Source organism: Labeo rohita, chromosome 12, assembly GCF_022985175.1.
Source record: "Labeo rohita strain BAU-BD-2019 chromosome 12, IGBB_LRoh.1.0, whole genome shotgun sequence".
Classification (NCBI taxonomy): domain Eukaryota; kingdom Metazoa; phylum Chordata; class Actinopteri; order Cypriniformes; family Cyprinidae; genus Labeo; species Labeo rohita.
Genome location: NC_066880.1, coordinates 17,623,697 through 17,643,633, shown reverse-complemented (window position 1 = coordinate 17,643,633; position 19,937 = coordinate 17,623,697). Strand labels below are relative to the sequence as shown.

General features: G+C 35.8%; 2 protein-coding genes and 1 long non-coding RNA gene across 4 annotated transcripts; 1 reads left to right on the top strand and 2 right to left on the bottom strand.

The window, feature by feature from the left end:
- Nucleotides 1–178: 178 nt before the first annotated feature.
- Nucleotides 179–3,492, bottom strand: LOC127174550 (regulator of G-protein signaling 9-like). 2 transcript variants are annotated; one of them, XM_051125049.1, is made up of 3 exons: nucleotides 3,370–3,492; nucleotides 988–1,406; nucleotides 179–901 (listed from the first exon to the last, which is right to left on the bottom strand). In XM_051125049.1, the coding sequence occupies exons 1-3, from the start codon at nucleotides 3,373–3,375 to the stop codon at nucleotides 745–747; spliced, it is 582 nt and encodes a 193-aa protein (XP_050981006.1). In that variant the 5' UTR covers nucleotides 3,376–3,492; the 3' UTR covers nucleotides 179–744. The 2 variants fall into 2 exon arrangements, with proteins under 2 accessions (XP_050981006.1, XP_050981005.1); XM_051125048.1 differs by lacking the exon at nucleotides 3,370–3,492 and having other exon boundaries at nucleotides 988–1,424.
- LOC127174555 (uncharacterized) lies at nucleotides 1,686–4,955 on the top strand. Its single transcript, XR_007828889.1, has 3 exons — nucleotides 1,686–1,805; nucleotides 4,204–4,359; nucleotides 4,892–4,955. It is a non-coding gene; the product is annotated as an uncharacterized LOC127174555 (long non-coding RNA).
- On the bottom strand, nucleotides 4,166–18,816 carry LOC127174539 (regulator of G-protein signaling 9-like). The gene is made up of 17 exons (XM_051125033.1): nucleotides 18,486–18,816; nucleotides 17,128–17,224; nucleotides 13,449–13,499; nucleotides 13,153–13,259; nucleotides 10,130–10,181; nucleotides 9,878–9,936; nucleotides 9,325–9,401; nucleotides 7,906–7,987; nucleotides 7,647–7,709; nucleotides 7,051–7,080; nucleotides 6,892–6,953; nucleotides 5,723–5,836; nucleotides 5,134–5,249; nucleotides 4,852–4,939; nucleotides 4,603–4,741; nucleotides 4,432–4,514; nucleotides 4,166–4,339 (listed from the first exon to the last, which is right to left on the bottom strand). Exons 1-17 carry the CDS (start codon nucleotides 18,549–18,551, stop codon nucleotides 4,180–4,182), a joined length of 1,446 nt encoding a protein of 481 aa, XP_050980990.1. The 5' UTR covers nucleotides 18,552–18,816; the 3' UTR covers nucleotides 4,166–4,179.
- Between the last annotated feature and the right edge of the window lie 1,121 nt (nucleotides 18,817–19,937).

Below are 19,937 nucleotides of genomic sequence, written 5' to 3'. Positions count from 1 at the left end.
AGGACCAGCTTAAACCAGCATCAAAACCTACCTAACCAGCATTCCAGCATCAAAACATACCTACCAGCATATGCTGTTTTTTTCACCAGGGAGGATATTTTATCAGAAAACGAACAAAATTGACCAAAATGCTAGTTGGATGCTAAACAGTAACGATTTCACATCAAACTAAGTTTGAATGATTTATTGAGGCACTTACACAATTTAACATGAGTCATGAACAAATTCACATTCTGAAGTGAACTGTAAACATTTTAAAGGTTATACATTCAGACAGCAAATGTGTATCCACATTCCGTTTTACTGCCTTACTAGATTTACTTCTATGAAAATAACATTTCTTAAAGCAATTCACACTTAGGTATGTTTTGCAGCTATATAAAACAGTGAACAAGCCAAGTACAAAATCTTCTGTCCGCACCACTAAACAAACCCTCTTAGTTAAACACAAAACAAAAATCTCTTAAAATAAGGCCCCTTCAGTCATAAAAGAACAGTGACATCAGAATACGAATTTATGTATATAAAACCAACATTTAAACATATTATAACCAAATCGTTGGCTACAGTAACATGTAGGCACTACCTAAAAGCTATCAAAAGTAACGGACAGGTCAATTAGAGATGAGGTTACTTCATACATTACTAGCACAGCCTTCTCGGGGTTGTAAGACAAAAATATTTATGACACAAGTGTTGGTTCAGTGTATTTCCTTCCTCTCTACTGACTCGTCTGTGACTCTTCTATCCAGCTCCGTCTTGTTTGGTGACAGTTTCCCACGGACAAATGATTTCTTTCACACCTGCTCTTGCTGTATCAGGACTGTCGTCCTCCTCATCTTCTGAATCAATCGGGTAGATGCGGCATTCAGGTGGGATGTCAACTTTGATTTGAAAAAAGCTGTAAAAGCAGTTTGGATTATTGTGTAATATGTTCATATATTGTAAAATAACATCAAAACCAGGTCAAAAAGTGCATGTACTAACTTCGCAATTCTTCTGGGCTGAGGTTGTGCAAGCGGCTCGACTCCAAGTGGCTGTACTTTGCCCCCTCCTGAAGCCACACCACATTTCGGGGACAGGCTTGCAAAGACAGACGGGGCGTTGCATCCTCTGCGGAGGAGTCTGCTCAGTGACAGAGCCATACGGGACTTTGGGGCAGGTGGTTGGTTCTCTTCTTCTGATACTGAGGCCTCTGCAATAGATGGGAAATGGGAGGAGGAAGGCCCTCCGTTGCCGTCAAACCTCCTCTCTGAGGCTGGAGTGCTGTCGATGGCGACGCTGATGGGAGACGGACAGGCAGCACTGTTGGGCAATGTCATGAGCCCGGGGGAGGCAGTGGACTGCGCTTCACAAATCCCTGTATACACGGCCAGATGAGGCACGGGTGCTGTGAACCGGCAGAGCTGTAGGACACAGTTCATGCAAAGTATGTATTAGTATTAATACATAAACAGTGCGTTCCTGGTAGGAAGTCCATCCAGCAAATCAGCCATCGGCAACAAATCAAATCAGCCATATTGGCAGCAATGAATGTAAACAATGCCACTGAACCGAACGAAACTTGCATATTTTACTGGTTACTGCTGCTGAAAATGATTGATTATTGTAATGTTTTGGGCTGTACTAATCGGTCGGACCAGGAAAAACATCTGGAGTACTACAGACTGCCAAAAGTTATAACAAATCAATCAAGTGCAAAAAACTGAGGAACAAAAGGCGTTTGTGGTTGGCCAAACTGAACCAGGATTTCCAGGGCAAGAGTCTTGAACACATTTGTGTTTGTTCTTATCATTTCCGGTCAGGTAGGTTAAATATTAGGCTAATATCTTAATTAATAACTTTGGTTTGTCAAAATATTGCACACTTTCCTGCTTACTTAGTCCTTCTCTATATGATTTAGCAGCTTTCACATGTTTTTTCCATGGTTTAGATAATCCATGCTGTTGTTTACATCCGATTACATCAAATCGTGACGTATGTGCAAACCCTCTATATGAGGTATTTTGAATTGATGATCAGGGTGAATTGTAGGCTACTGATTATGGCTTTTGAAAAACCTTAAGGCCAGTACTAAATTAAAAAATATATAGAATATTGAAACAAAAATGTACACATTTTCAAAAGTTTTCACCCCTTGATGTTTCCTTCTGGAGCATCAGTGACTGTTTGAACCTTTTAAAATGTGTACCTCAGTTGTATATATAAGTTATAAAACTGTGCTGTTCTGTTTATATACTGATTAAACTTATCTGCTTCAGAACTGTCCATTCATAACGAAAATATTCTGTTTTACATATTCATGCATTCTGCAGTCTACTGGAAATAAAATAACTGCATTAGTGTAAGAGCAACACAAGCATGACATCTAGTGATCACGATACAAATTACTTTTTTAGGTAATATTTTCAAGACACTGTTTTTGAAGCCTATATTAAGGAATTTGGAAGAGCGTTTCCGTCACTGAATAAAAAAAAATGTAATTGCAGCTTTTTATCTCAAAATTCTGAATTTACAACTCGTAATTCTGAGAAAAAAAAATCACATTGCGAGATATAAACTCGCAATTCTGAGAAAAAAAAGTCCGAATTGTGAGTTTATATCTTGCAATTCTGACTGTATAACTCGCAATTATGAGTTTATATCTCATACTTCTGAGGGGGAAAAGTCAGAATTATGAGTTTAGCACCTGCAGTTCTGACTTTATAACAAGGAATTGCGAGTTTGTATCAATGTATATGAGAAAAAATATCAGAATTGCGAGATGTAAACTCGCAATTGCAAGGGAAAAGTCAGTATTGTGAGATAAAAAGTACAATTACAATTAAGAGTACAATTAAAAGTACAATTTTTTTCTTTTCTTTTTTTAATTCAGTGGCGGAAACGGGCTTCAATAGTAACATATGGCGTCTTAGAAAATAAGTACAGAAGTGGTCTATGGTAAGTTAACATTTCATTTTAGCAACTTATGACCTATGTGAAGTTATTAGTACCTATATCCCTAGTGAAAAAAACAGCATAGGCATGTTTTGATGCTGGGATGCTGGTTAGGTATGTTTTGATGCTGGTTTAAACTGGTCCTTTGCTGGTTTATGCTGGTCATGTTGCTGGTCAAGGACCAGCATAAACCAGCTAAAGACCAGCATAAAGCAGCAAAGGACCAGCTTAAACCAGCATCAAAACATACCTAACCAGCATATGCTGTTTTTTTTTTTACCAGGAATGAAATTATTTTGAACCTTCCGCTTACCTAATTTTGCAATTTGAAAATTTACGTTCAGGATAGTATTTTTTGGTAATATATTTTATTAATATTTCTGAATTTCGGTAATATAATTATTTATTTTTTTATTATTTTCATTTACTCACCCTCATGTTGTTCTAATCCCATATGACTTTATTTCTTCTGTTGTACACAATAGGAAAGGTTTAGCAGAATATTTACACTGCTTTCTTTGATACAATGAAAGTTTCTGTCAAGCTTCATAAAAGCATCATGAAAATAGATGCAGTGAACATGTCTTGAAAGTTTTGCTTGCCAGACAAGGTCACCATTCACTTTCACTAAATTGAAAAAAACAGCCTTGTGCTTATGAAATAAAGCAAGTCATACAGGTTTTAAAACACTTAAGGGTGAGAAAATTATGACAGAATAGCATGTTCATTTCCTCAGTTAATGACATGAGGTAACTATGCACAAACGGATGAGTTACATGGTGACATACATATACTCTACATTTCACTCAACACTCAACAACGAATGACAAAGACAAATGACGTGACAACAAATGGCAGAAATGCTTTTAGTATGAATTTTAATAAGGTTATGATTTACAAGAAAACTTGTGAATGGAACAAACATGAGAAAACAAACTAGTAATGAGGAGGACAACACTGATCATTTTTGGTTTTACAAAATAAAAAGATGTATGAAGTTTGACAAAACATAAATATAACGAAGATTAAGAATTACTGTAAATGATAAGACTGTAGAAGGACAACATAACGGCCTAACAAAAAGCCTAACTGTAAGTTTTTGATGACGTTTAAAAATATACCAAGCAAACTTTTTAAAAACTAGAAATATCTCAGTAATAACACAGCAACATGCTTTCTATATAAATATATTGGCTTTAAAAGTATTTGCTTTTATCTATTTTTTGCGTTTTACGTCTCCTTTCAGGCGTTCTTTTTCCTTTCCAGTTTACTCATGACCTGTGTGATGTCCACCGGTCCACTTGCTGCAAGTTTGGCCTTCTGTTCTTCCTCCTGCTGCCTCAGGATGATGGGACTCAGGCTGGGCCGCCTTCTCTTGGCATTCTGCTCCAACTGTGCATCACTAGGAGACATTAGAAAAGAGTAATGTCACTTATGCATTACAAAGCAGTCTTTTTATATATATATAGGAACCAGCACAAAGGCACATTTCACCTGAATCTGTGTGGTTCAGGAGCAATGGCCTTCTTCTGAGTTTCCTTGAACACCGGGGACTTGAGATATCGCCCGTATGAGTCCTAACAGACCATTATAGCTAACATTAAATTTATGTTTGTAAATTGCACAAGGCATTTGAGCTGCAAAGATTTACATGAGATGAGAGACCTTTTTCATGAGCATGTAAATGTGAGTCTGGGCAGCATCCAGTACATAACGATGAGGATGTGCCAAACCCTTCACCGTTATGTCCATTGTTTTGCCGTCAATGTTGATCCAACGTGGAGCTCCACGAGCCAAAAAGGTCCTAATCAAATAAGAATAAAAAATACTGGAGTTAAATGCTAATATTTACCATTTATTTATTAGTTAATAGTTTCATTAATGATTAAAACAAATAAAAAATGTGTTCCTTACTTATATATTTGCTGAGCTTTTTCTTTCATTGTCTCCGCAGCACCCCATTTCAGATCCTCACAGGCTTCCCAGAAGGCAAGATTCTCACCTATTCAGCAATCAGGTTATAGTCACAATCTCCTCTAATAAATGACAATTACTGCAGTTTTGAATATGAACATCAACAATTAAATAGCATTCTTAAAATAGGGTAGACATAAACCAACAAGTCACCTAATAAGTCTAATGGCAACACTGTTAAAATGTTATCAGCTAGTGGTGTAAGTTTAGAATAATGCGTACCACTGAACTCCTTTTTAAGGAAGAGGCGGAAATCTGCCCTTCCTCGAGGATCCATAAGCAGTTCTCCAAAGCTGAAAGTCCAGCGCTCAACCCTCATTTTAGTAGGGGTCTCAACACTGTAAGAACCAAACACACAATATTTAATTAAATGTTTATTAAAGTATAAAGGATAGTTCACCCAAAAATTAAATTTCTGTTATTAATTACTCCTCATCATGTTTTCCAAATCCGTAACGCTGTCGTTCAGCTTCAGAACACAAATTAAGATATTTTTGATGAAATCCAAAAGCTTTCTGTTCGTTTGTTCTCGTAGCTTCTTAAAATTAAGAACCACTGATGTCAAATGAATTATTTTAACGATGTCCTTTCTACCTTTCTGGGCCTTGAACGTGTCAGTTGCATTGCTGTCTGGGTCAGGAATCTCTCAGATTTCATTAAAAATAGGTTTTACAGGTTTGAAACAACATGAGGGTGTGTAATTAATAACAGAATTTTCATTTTGGGGTAAACTAACCCTTAAAAAAACAGCTTTTATTTAAATAAAAAGATTTGTATCTGACAGAGAAATAGTTTAGGATATTGGGCTTACTTTGGCATGTTGAGGGTCCAATATGTAATATCATCTGTTAACCAGGGGTTGCTTGGCAGGCAGGCGTGGAGAAAAGGGTCATGCTCTTTGTATGTTGTTGTGTACTTAACAAGTCTGCAAAAGATTACAATATACACACATATATATATATATATATAATTAAAATACTATAACAAAACATTAAAGATATGTGATATAACTATATCTTGAAATATTTAAAAAAAAAAAAAAATTTTTTATATATATAGGATTCTACATAATACAAGGTCAAAGGTTTACAGAATCTGCAAAATTTTACAAAAATAAGAGGGATCATACAAAATGCATGTTGTTTTTTATTTAATACTGACCTGATTAAGATATTTCACATGAAAGATGTTTACATATAGTCTACAAGAGTAAAATAGTAGTTGAAATTATCAAAATGACCCCATTCAAAAGTTCACATACGCTTAATACTGTGTTGTTACCTGAATCATCCACAGCTGTGTTTTTTTTTGTTTAGTGATAGTTGTTCATTAATCCCTTGTTTGTCCTGAACAGTTAAACTGCCTGCTGTTCTTCAGAAAAATCCTTTAGGTCCCACAGATTCTTTGGTTTTTCAGCATTTTTGTGTATTTGAACCCTTTCCAACAATGACTCAAAACAATGATTTTGAGATCCATCTTTTCACACCAAGGACAACTGAGGGACTCATACGCAACTATTACGGAAGGTTCAAATGCTCACTGATACTCTGCATTAAGAGCTGGGGGTGAAAACTTTTGAACAGAATGGAGATGTGCACATATTTCTTATTTTCCCTGGCTCTTAATGCATCGTGTTTCCTTCTGAAGCATCAGTGAGCATTTGAACCTTCTGTGATAGTTGCATATGAATTGTCCTCAGTGTGAAAAGATTGATCTCAAAATCATACGGTCATTGTTGGAAAGGGTTAAAATCCACAAAAATGCTGAAAAACCAAAGAATTTGTGGGACCTGAAGGATTTTTCTGAAGAACAGCGGGCAGTTTAACTGTTCAGGACAAACAAGAGACATGAACTACTTTGTATGATCCTCCTTATTTTGGTAAAATAAATAACATTTTGCAAATTCTGCAAGGTGTATGTAAACTTTTGACCACAACTGTAATGTAAGTCAACTGGAATTGCTATATGCCAGTAACATACGCTCCAATTGACACAGATGACTTCACCCTTGGTCTCATGATGCACTGCTGAGTGAACATAATCTGCAAGAAAACAGATTCATTGGTCAAAATGAACTAATTCTATATTTGATCACTGCCTTTTGTAACTGTCTGCTAGTTCAAGTTCTGTGGCACTTACTATTCTTCTGTAGTAGTCAGATGTTTTTTTCTGCAAAACAATTTTAGAAACAGCTTAAGTGCAATGAAAGGAAGGGATGACTCATGCTAAAGAACAGTGTTGAAAGCAAAAGATTGACATTTGAGCATGTTTGGGTTATGAGACCCTTTGAATATGGTCGCTTTGTTGACTTCCAATGTCATTTTAAAAAAGCATGCACTCATATTTCTATTACACAGAGTCCAATTTTACGATCCACTGAGTGTGTGCTTTCATTTTGAAGTCATCTGATGTTTCTTGTCACGGTTATGTTTAGGAATCATATCTGTAGGAAAGAAAGAGAGATAGGATGTAAGACAAACCTATTATATTGAATGCATTCAGACCTTTGCAATGGCAAGCATTGAGATTATGATCATTTAAATCCTATTGGATATAAGCTGACATACTAGAAATATCCTTGATAAGCTGAGCACACCACCCTCTCGTCACAATTATAATCTCAAATTCTTCATCAGACCTACTATATATTGAAAACCTAGTTGTCATAATTGTGGAATTTCTTTAAAAAATGTATCTCCATGAAAATTATGACCATTTTTCACACATACCTTTACCTCATCCATATTAGGGTCGACCATCCTGTCATGTCCATAGTCCATCGCACTAACTGTTCCTGGCTGTTGAGTGGAAATAACACAAATGTACTTACTGAATATAAGTTCTGAAGCTTTATTTAAAAGGAGCCTGATTACAGAATTAGGAAAACAGCAAAATATGTAAAATCCCAAATGAAACTTTTACGTCTTTAAGTCACTTTGCAAGGAAATATTCCACTTTAATTGACCTTATATACTCAATCCAAAGGTAACTCACTGGTGGCCGATGTACAACCCAGTAGGCCCGTTCCTGACAGTCAAAAACAACCCGGTCTGGCTTCTTCCTCTCCTTACCCGCCCTACACAAAAAAGCAGTCTTTTATATGCTGAAACAAAAATTAAATACAAACTGCCTGGCCAAAAAAAAGTCACTAGTTAGATTTAAAGGAGACATATCATGAAAATGCCGTGTTTATGTGCTATAATTGGGACCATGGTGTATCTACCAACCTAGAAAATGTGAAAAAGGACAACCAATTAATTTGTTTTGGAAAGCCTTTTCTGTAAGCATGTGAAAAAACGTGCCAGATTTTGCTCCCCCTGTGACATAGTAAGGGGATCTTATTATAATATTACCGCCTATTAATCTGCATGTTTCCACCCATGTCACCGCCATTCTGTATTCACAAGAGACAACAGTGTACCAATTCTAACGCCATGTCAAAAGTTCAAGCAAAGCATGCTAAATGTTCTGCGTTTGGCTCCACAGACGAGCACAGAACACTATTTAGTGTACCAGCCTCAGAGGAGACAAGAGAGCAGTGGATTTATTGACGTAAAACAGTGATACAGAACGATTTTGAAGTTGAGGGAGAACATGAGATGGGAGTTTTTTGACTTACCCTAACTGTCATGAACCGAAGGAAAAAGAGTTCAGGCAGAGTAAGACAAGATGACATTTGACATTAAAAAGTATATAAATTGTATTATTTTTATGAAAATAACCGATTGTTTTGCTAGATAAGACCCTTCTTCCTCAACTGAGAAATGCTGAAATGTTTTCCTCAAAAAACATAATTTCTTTATGACTGAAGAAAGAAAGACATGAACATCTTGGATGACAAGGGGGTGAGTACATTATCTGTAAATCTTTGTTCTGGAAGTGGACTTCTCCTTTAATATGTTACTGGCATGTTATATGTTCAGCAACAATTCTTTTAACCCTAATTGATGCAGTGTATAGCTTTTTATATAAGAAAACATGTCTGAAAAAGTACCCATGTTCATATTCTAGGATGATAATGACAAGATTCAACAGCCTCAAATTGCGAAACAGTGATTCAGAGAGCATGAGAAATCATTTTCACACATGAATTGGTCACCATAGAATGACTTTTGAAAGTCTTTGGGATGTGATTGAGTCAGCTTTAAAGAAGGGTTTGACTATCCCATTGTATAAACACAATCTCAGCCAAAACTCAATGCAGCTCTTGATGGAAATAAATGTTGTGGTGTTGCATAAAGTTGTTGAAGCAAAGCCACAAAAAATACACACTGTGATCAAAGCTAAAAGCTGTCAAATGAAATATTAGAGTGTGCTACTTTTTTTGGCCGGGCACTATATTTTGACAACAAAGCAAGAAAAACAGAGCTGTGATACATCATAAATATTCTGCAGTATCTGAGGGTAACTCACCTGTACTGCTCTTTGGCCTGCATTACAATAAAATCCCACTTGTGATTCATCCATTTGTAAAGATTGTTGTACTGTTCCTGAGTAGAGAAACACACATTATAGTGAATTCCGCTGCATTACAACACAGGATTTCAGAGAAATTGCTATATACTTAAAGAGACAGTTCACCCAAAAATGAAAATTCTGTCATTAATTACTCACCCTCATGTCGTTCCAAACCCATAAGACCTTCGTTCATCTTTAGAATACAAATTAAGATTTTTTTATGAAACTCAAGAGCTTTCTGACATTCTCGTAGCTTCATAAAATTAAGGTTGCATGGTCGCATGGACCATTTTAATCATGTCCTATCTCCCTTTCCAGGCCTTGACCGTCATAAATACATTGCTGTCTATGCAAAGGCATCCTAATTTGTTTTCCAAAGACAATCAAAGGTCTTACAGGTTTGGAACGACAGGAGGGTGAGTAATTGATAACTAAATTTGCATTTTCAGTTGAACTGTCCCTTTAATACATGAGTATTAAGACAATGAAATATAAGACATTCAATTACCTGTTCATACAGCTCCAACATCCCTTTCTTGCGTATATTTCTCTTCGCTAAATAAATTGCTGAAAATACACATATAAACATCTGACCTTGCCAGTAAAAGCCAATTTAAAGATGTGATATGACTCAACATGAAAGTAATTTATCACATTCTTTATTTCCGACAGCTGTTTGAAGAATAATGAATAACCTCACTGTGAATTATTGCTATGACAACCTATCAGCATGCATGAAAAATGAAAGATGATTACACACCATAGTCTGTGTCTTCCACCGGCCACTGCTGTGCAGGCCAAAAATATGGGGTCTGGAAGAAGAAATGTATGGAAGAAGGAATGGAAAAGGTTAGCACATAGCATATCGAAGAAAAAACTCTAAAAAAAGTAACATTATGCTGAAATATTAACACGATCTAAAATAACTGCTTTCTATCGTATTATATTTTTAAATGTTAAAGTGCTCCTATTATGCCATTTTAAAGGTTGCTAATATTGTTTTATGAGTCTCCTAAAACAGGTTTACATGTATGCAAGGTCAAAAAACACTTGTTTTCTCCAAAAATAGATTTAATTTGACCTAATTTCTAAATGATTCGTAAACGTCTTGTGCGAAGCAGTTAGAAGAATCAGTCTCTCTAAACCCCTCCTTTCCGTGAGCCCTCACTGCTGTGATTGGTCAGATGGCGCACTCCTTTATGATTGGTTTACCATGTACAGTGCACGTCGAAAACAAAACGCCCATTGCCATAACTGAATGACAGCCCTGGATACTTGTCAATACATAGAAAAGATGGCATCGATTTTACCATACCACTTCGAGCTGGAGTTTGACGATGAAACGGTAGAAGTGGCTGATCGACAAGCTAGCACGGACTACCATGGAAAGTGCTCGTAATTTGCTTATTTAAGCGAACCGGGCACACCTCTATGTTGTAAAATTTAACATTGTATAATGCATTAAGAGTCTTTCTCACCGAACGCAGAAAGCGCTGTGATGGCTGCTGGGTTCAGTGCAGCCCTTCAGAGTGCAGCAGCAAAAGTTCAGCTCATTTGAACTTTGAGCGCGGTGTGCTCGCCTTGCGCGCCAGTGGTGCGCTCTGCTACACGTGCGCTTTGGTCGATGCAGAAACAAGCCGTCCTCGCGGGGCGCAAGCAGTTGAAATGGTTTCAATTGGGTTTCATATCGCAGCGCTTTCCGCATTCGGTGTGAAAGCCGCTTTGTTCGCCATCCATTACCATTACTCCAACAAATGAGACAAACAGACAGTCAAGCTGCATCAATCACAAATTTTTAGACTACAGTGGGCCCACAGCTGAACAACAGAACTACAGAAGCGTGAGTTAGCCAGTTAGAAAGACATGTGCAGGGTTGTTACACAACATAACATACACAACTACACTGCCCTCCAAAAGTTTGGAAACATCCCTGGCAAAGTGTGGTTTTGGACGATATCAGCATAAATCCTTATCATTTTTGGGTGCAAATACATTAAAGTAACTTGACATTATCAATGAAGACCAGCAATAATTATTTTCATTTTGATTACATAATAATGGCAATATATACATGTCAAAGTCAGACATGCCCCTTTGGGTCAGCACACCTAAATAGCTTCAACAACTGATTGCCAATTAAGTTTAGAATACAATGAATTTAGGCCCAGATTATGCAGAGCTGTAATAGCTGCTAATGGTGGATATTTTGATAAATCGAAAATTTATGTTTTAACTGTTTATGTAATAAAATATGTTTTCGTAGTTTGTGTTGTCCCTTATCAGTGCAAAATTATCCCAAATTAAAAAGGATTTATGCCAATATTGTCCAAAACCCCACTTTTCTAGGGCGTTTCCAAACTTTTGGAGGGCAGTGTACGTATTTTGAATAATCGCTAGAAAATACAGTCTTTGTAGATTCATGTTTTGGAAGTGAATATAAAACAAATTTACTCTCACAGCATAGGATACAGCATCTTCTCGACATGACGTAAACCACATGGAAATTTTACTGTGTTTGTGGGCGGGCAAGTTGTTTGCGACATAGAACGTGGGCGAACATTATGCAAATGTGTTACTTCGTGACGTATAGCTGTAACAGAACACGATTCAAATTCCTGATGACTCATTCAGGCGATTGTGAGCCGACTCTTTTGATAGACAATAACTTTATTTATTGTGCACTGTCGGCTTCACAACTTTGCAGATAGTTTAACCACCCTACAATGATAAAAAAATCCATTCACTCCTTTTTTTAATCAATAAAAAACCTAAAGTCTTAATTATGAAGCAATTTTCTGAGCAATATGACATCATACTGCTCAGGCCCTGCCCACAACCACTGACAGACTGTCTCGTATTTGCATATTTCCGCCCTCAGCCAGTTGTACGCTGTCTGCCATTTTCTCCGCACTTGAGCAGCTGTAGGAACAACTGTCAGAGATTTGTGTGCCATTTGGACTGTTTATGTTTGTTTTTCCCTGTTGTGCCCATATTTGGTTCTTCCTGCCCTCGTTGTGTCCTAATTAGTTAATTTGCTTCACCTGTCTGTGTCTCTTTTACCTCCCTTTAGGAGTTGTTGTCAGTTCTAGTTCCGTTGTCCGATCTCAAGGTTATTTTGGTTGTGTGTTCTCCTGCCCTTGTTGTAATTACCAGTTTGGATTTGATTAAAGATACCTGTTCACGTTACTCTCGTCGTCGTTCGTTTCCTTGCCACAACCAACCCGTGACAACAACAATGTCTTGTAAGCAATGCAGGTGTTTTTAGTTAGATATAAAAGTGAACATAACAGTCTTCATTTTCTCCAGACAATGAAAGCCACTGAGGATGCAGTGGATTAGTTTTTTTTTTTTGATGTAACACACCACCGAATACACAAAAAAACGGAAGAGAGGGGAGGGGTGAGCAGTAGCTCATTATCATTTAAAGAGACATGCACCAAAACGGGCTGCTGTGAACAGAGCTGTTTCTGACAAGGTAAAAAGGTGTTGTTCTACACAACCACTGAGGAATTTTAACCAAAGTATGTTTTAGACATTTCATAAAATCATTTCAACTTGTGGAAAACAGGCATCCGATGTCCCCTTTAAGCAACTATTACTCCGGTTTTCAAAATCTCATCATCTTTTAGAAATGATTCTAATATGCTGATTTGGTGCTTAAGAAACTTTTTGCATTATTACGAATGCTGTAAACAGTTGTGCTGCTTAATATGTTAGTGGAAACCATGATGCTAATGTGTGATATAAGTGTTATCACAGTTTTTAAGGTTGTGTGAAAGTTACCTGAAAGCGATACAGGGATGTGTCTGGTTTAAGGATGAGTCTCTTATGATCCTGTAGTGGATAGATATATCCAAACGCCACCATCAAGGTCCCCATAGCTCGGGCCTCTAAGCATTCAGAGTGAGAAAGTTAATGCATCTAAGCAAGATCCAAATGAACAATACAGCATCCCACACCATCTGATTGCATAGCACTATTTCTCAAAGCATATCTGTAATGCTTTATACAGATCTAGATTGAGATATATTTTTTACAGTTATAATATTGCTAAACCAAAAACAATTTACTTGACTTACCCGTAGCATCTATTTTGAATCGATTGGCAATCCATGCAACAATATCTTCCCCTGAAAAAAACAATATACGTAATAAAAACAAACATTTCAGAGCAATAAAAGACTGTATCAGTGGGTGGGAATATAAGCCTTCAGATTGAATATGCCCACCAGGGGTCATTAGCAAAGCACACACACCATGAGAGAGAAGCAGGGTTATTATAGTTCACCAAAAAAAAAAAAGACATTGTTGTTACTTCAAATAAAGTAAATGTGAAACCGTTTACAACCGTTCACTTAGTGGAACTACACAAATAAAGCATGTTTTCAAACAGTCTTTGCAAATGGGCCGTTTGCACGTTACGTCTCCTCCCAACATCACAAACACAGCTCTGATGGGGTTATGAAATTAAAGGGATGTCTCAATAAGTAAAAGAGGCTACTTTCAATAAAACGTCCCTGGACCACAAACCCAGTCCTAAGTAGCTCAGGTCTATTTGTAGCAATAGCCAAAAATACATTGTATGGGTCAAAATTTTTCTTTTACGCCAAAAATCATTAGGATGTTAAGTAAAGATCATGTTCCATAAAGATATTTTGTAAATTTCCTACCAAAAATATATCAAAACCTAATTTTTGATTAGTAATATGAATTGCTGAGAACATTTGAGCAATTTTAAAAGTGATTTTCTTTTTTTTTTTCTTTTTTTTGTAACCTCAGATTCCAGATTTTCAAATAGTTGTATCTCGGCCAAATATTGTCCTGTATTAACAAACCATCCATCAGTAAAAGCTTATTTATTCAGCTTTCAGATGATATATAAATCTCAGTTTCAGAAAATGTACCCTTATGACTGGTTTTGTGGTCCAGGGTCACATATTAGAAATACTTTTAACTAGAAATGTCACTTATCAAGAAGAAACTCTGCAAGTTTGTTGTAATGACTGAAGGCAAATATTCCATCAAATTTGCCAATGTTTACCCTTGTTTTACCCCATTGTCTGTCTGTCTGTAGAGCTCAGATGCAAAACCAGCTAAAAGCCATCTCGGTCAAAAATGAGATAATGATACTGAGTGAATGCTCCTGACACATAGTATACGCCCATTAAATACTTTTACTTCAAACTCACTAAATTCCAGCCTCAGCCCAATCAGAAGTACCAGTACTTACATAGAAACCTATAGAAACCTATACAAAGTAGCCAGAATAAATGCTCATTTTAAAGAAAAATCGTATAATATCCATTGTACATTTCTAGTAATTGTGCAGTTAATTCTCATATTGTATTTTCAGAAAGTTTTGGACTATTTGTCCTCTCCCCAAATTTGTCACTATCGAAACAGTAATATATAATTTAATGAGAAGGGTTATATTGACCTATTAAGATTTTGCTTACATCTTCCTTGTAAATCTATTTTTTTCTATTTTATTAAAAAGTTTTCATACGTAAATCAATAACAATTACAATTTTAACAATATTTCAAGTGTGATTTATGAGATTTGTTGTACTTCGAATCCAATTTTTCTTTGTAAAAGGCAAAAAGTTAAACATACTGATTTCAAACTTAAGGATTCATTAGTTTAAATTTACACTGAACCTAACACTATCATAATCATTATCATCTTAGTTGATAATGCAGTATACTTTTTTTGACAAAACATCCAATGCATTTTTGGTGGTGACAATAAGTAATGTTTTGATAGCGACCACATCACATTACAGAATTTTAACCCACATACAGTACTAAAACGTACTAAAATACAAACAGCAAAGATGTCGCTACCGAAACTTCGCCAAATGTTTTGGTCGTGATTGTTTCGGTAGTGATCATTTTAGATACTTTTGAACCTAGCTCAAAGATGCTAATCAGCACATGGTTAGCTAGCACAGTTGTACACATATAAAAACTAAATATTATGGAATATCTCCCAAAAAACTGTGTTTAATTATAGAATAATGGTGTTCGGTAGTGACATTCTTTAAAGTTACACACAGATTTTTCATACTTTTGAACACATTTGCCTCAAAATGATTGGGCCTATCCACTCACCATGTAGCTAAGAGAGAGTGACACATTAATATTTCCTGATCATAAATTTGGGGGTGTAGTTAAAATCAGTCTCTGCCAGTGGACTAAAACATACACTGTTTCGCTAGTGACATGAAAATCCCTGACAATTTTTTTTACATAATAAGAAAATATATATATATATATATATATATGTGTTTGTGTGTGTGTGTGTGTGTGTGTGTGTTTTTAACTTCACTTTTTCGAAAATTAAAAAGATATTTTTAAAAACAACAATGGAATAAAATGCAAAAATTATTTTCATAAGTTAAAATTTAGGGTTTAGGTTTTGGGACAGCCACCTCCCAATTGCAAGTACCCACTAAATGATGATTTTATATATATTAAGCTTACTGATATTTTAAATATTGTATAAATGCTTTTTTAACGTGTGGCCATATATATATATATATATATATATATATAATGTAACTGATACATATACATGACAACTGATTAATAGTAAGTGATTAATCTGGATTATGTAATCAGATTCCAAGAATCAAGTACTTGTATTTAGATTATATATTTTCATATTTTTAAACACTTGCAATCAGACTACAGCACATATGCATTGTGTTTTTGTAATTATTGTTATTTTAAAAGGTTTTTATTTAAGTTAATTAACTATGAGCTTTTAAGTAAACTTACAAACCCCCTGCAATTCTTCCATGAATCAAAAAGTAATCAGATTACATTACCCAATACATTACTAATTACAATATTTTCCAAGTAATTTGGAATCAGCAACAGGCTACAATTTGTAAGTATTACCCAGCAGCACTGTATATATTTAAACCACTTTAATTATTGATCGATCAGGCTGTGGAGAGACTTTCAACCAGTATAACAAAAAATGTTTATGAAACAATTGCCTACCCTAGCTTTAAATGGCGTATACGTAAAATAAAATATGCTGAATTAGAAGTCAAAACGGAGGCAGAGAATCATTTTCAAATGAGAGATTCATAAAGCGCGTTCAAGGTTTAAACAACAGTGAGTGTTGGACACAAAACAAAGGTGATTTCTCAAAATAGGTATCGCACTATGACTCGATACACCACTGCGTGTCCCGCTGAGGCTCTCGTGATAGGAGACTAATGAGAAGATCTCCGCAGGGGTGAATCTGAGTGGCTTCATTAGTGTCTGCTAGCCTGAGGAGCATACCAGATCATTTCAATGAATTTTTAAATAAAAACCTCAGGTGTCTTTCCACTATATAAACGAAATCAAAACTCTTGCGAGTAATCCAAAGCTCCAATTAAATTTAAGCAATCACAGATTTAAGTTAATCACAAGCCGTATGTTATACGTAGCCGCCTGACAGCATTAAGACCGACGCTGGAGATTACAAGAGCTCTCCTCCCTGAAACCATGCAGCCTAGAGGAGAGAGTCATTGCAACCAGCTGCTCAGAGGTTGTCATGGCAATAGATTCTTCAGTCTCAGACCCACATAAGCAGACTCTAAATGCATGGACCGCACAGATGACTAGCACTCCCGAGGAGTAATCCAACCGCACAAATCAATACAAATGAGTGGGTGAGCTTACTATCTTTAATTACAAATGTCTTACATCACACATTTTTTTTCCGTCTTGAGGAGTAGTATCAGCTAAAGATGATCTCACCTGTTATAGCATGTGGGATGGTGGTGATTACAAGCCTCTGGGTCTGAGATTTCACTCCACTTTTGGGGTCCTGCATCTCCAACACCACATTCTCCACCTAAGACAAGAAAGTGATATAATACAGTATGAAAACATGAAAACATCTCTTTTTTTTTACCTTGTGGCAGCCTCTCGGTAAATTATTCCACCGTGAAGTCATCCCTGCTGGTTTATGGTCTGAAGGGGCTGCGACTGACCTCTTTGAAATATACTCTGTGATTGATTTGTGACTCAGCTGTTTGAAGTTTTTCTTGCTTTGTCAGGGTCTCTGGCTTTTGAAGGCTGTTTGTGAACTCACGCTGCACCCTGGTCCGGATCAAAGAAAGCTCTTGGCCGAGTTATTGGGTCATTATTATCTGTGCATTGGCATAGAGCAAAGCAATGCACTAATAAAACATATTCTAGTGGATCACATTGTGAGGGAATCACTTCAAGTAAACAGTCTGAAGTATCGTAGTGATAAAAGAGGGACTGCGTTATACCAGAGGCTCATGGGAAAGCTAGATTAATACCATTAGAACACAGTGACCTGATCTGACAGTAAGCTGCTGATAAACAATTAACACTTAGACTGTAAAAATCTTTTAACTGATATGTTATAACAATTTTTATAATTATTTTATGAGATTACATTTTTATAAACTCAAGTTTTCTTCATCAATTCATTTTAAAGTGGTTAAAAAAATATTTATTTTAGATATTGTTTTTAGTTATTTTAATTTAGAATTATTATTATTTTTTAGTGGGTCAATTTTTTTGTGAGACAGCACTAAGTATCAATAAAAATCAAATTTGTAACTGGAAAACAAATGAATAAAATCTAGGAAGTGACAAAAAAACACAAAAATTAAAATCAATGTATGGAGTGTTTAAATAATGTAAACAATGTAGGACAAATGCAAATCAATCAATCAGTCAATCAATCAATAAATAAATTACGCAATATAATTAGCCATTTTAATTGATTTAATTGAAAAGTTTCTCTGTGGTCAAAACAAGGAGTGTTCGCACACTCTTAAAATAATTTGTTTCTGTTCCAGGTAACAACATTGTTTTTTATTTGCATACGCAAGACGCTTCAAGATTCTGAATGGATGGAATCACCATTCAAGTGAAATTCACAACCTATAATAATACATGATAATAAGGATTAAAGTAATTATATTGCTTAGCTCAAATACAGCAACAACAGCAAAAATATCACTGGATCTTAAGGCATGAAAGACTATAGAAATCAAATGTAGCATTATTCTTATCTCGTTCGCGATAATGTAAATAACACAGATGGTGATGAGCTATGGATGATGCTTTCAACCCACCTTCTTCAGGCATGCCATACGCGGTCTGTATCGCTGCCCATGGTCCCGTACATTCCTTATGGTCATATTCGCTTCCTCACGCCACAGTCTGTCGACGGTCGTAGACGAGAGAATGAAATGGGAAATACTCGGTGGGTAATCGTGTTATCGTTTTGGCTATGTCTAATCTATAATCATCACTGATGCACACAAAGACGATGGCTGTGTGCGCCAATCAGGTAACAGCTCTGCTCATGTAGGTAAACCTGGATGCTTAGAGCAGTGATTGGAGTAGCACGTTATCTCCGGTAGATGGCGCCGGTGTCGTCTTTTTCATAACATCACAGGAAGGCAATTGACAACAATTTAATCAATCAATCAATCAACAGTGTTGGGAAGGTTACTTTGGAAATGTAATAGGTCACAGATTACAAGTTACTTGATTTAAAATGTAATAAGTAGTGTAACTTTTCAATTACGTTATTAAAGTAATGTAACCTATTACTTTTTGATTACTTTTCTAAGTTTCTAAAATTTTCAACTGTTAATCATTTTGAAACATTTAAACCAGGCAGAGTTAGCTTTACAGTAGCGTTCAACACTGATCACTGTCAGACTTTCAAAATCCTTTATCACTTGAATTAAGATTATAATAAGTAAGGGATAACATACATCTTTATATTGCGATAACAACTGGCTGAATGTACATTATCTCACTTATTACACAGCTGCTTGATAGATTTTTTTAATATGTTTCGTGTCAAAATTATTAGACACGAAACACTGATCTGAGTTGAAATATTTGAATGTAAAGCTTCCATGAAGAAATCAGTTGCTAGCAAACGGCAAGTTTAAACTAGACATTTTAGGGATACAGTACAGTCAGACCAGTTTTCTTACACAACATTTCACCAATTAAGTAGTAGTACTAGTTTGTTAGTTATCTTATAATCCATTACAACAATGAAAAAAAAAAAAAAAAATGGCAGCAACTGCATTTGTATGAAACAACAGATCAAGTCCACGATACCAGGATGACAGAATTAAGAAATTGTACACATAATATTAAATTAAGCTTTAATATTTTATTAGCTAATCTTACCACATGTAAAGCTTCCGCCAAGAAAAATTATCAAGATTATAGCACTGACTTAAGTTGCCCCGAAAGAGTCTGAGCGGTGGAATAATTTAATTTAAAGCACAGCCACCACAAATTTTTTTTTTACTTATATATATTTTTGGGCTTTTTATCCCTTTTATTGTGATAGGACAGTAGAGAGATGACAGGAAAGAGCTGGGAGGAGAGCGGGATCGGCAAAGGACCTCAAGATCATAACATAAATAACATCATAACAAGAAATAGTTTAATAGCTATGATACTGGGTTTGAAATCAAATGTTTGCATAGTTATGACAGAAAACACTAGCATCTAACAATGCCTTGGAAAAAACAATCTTAAAAAATAAAGTTTAT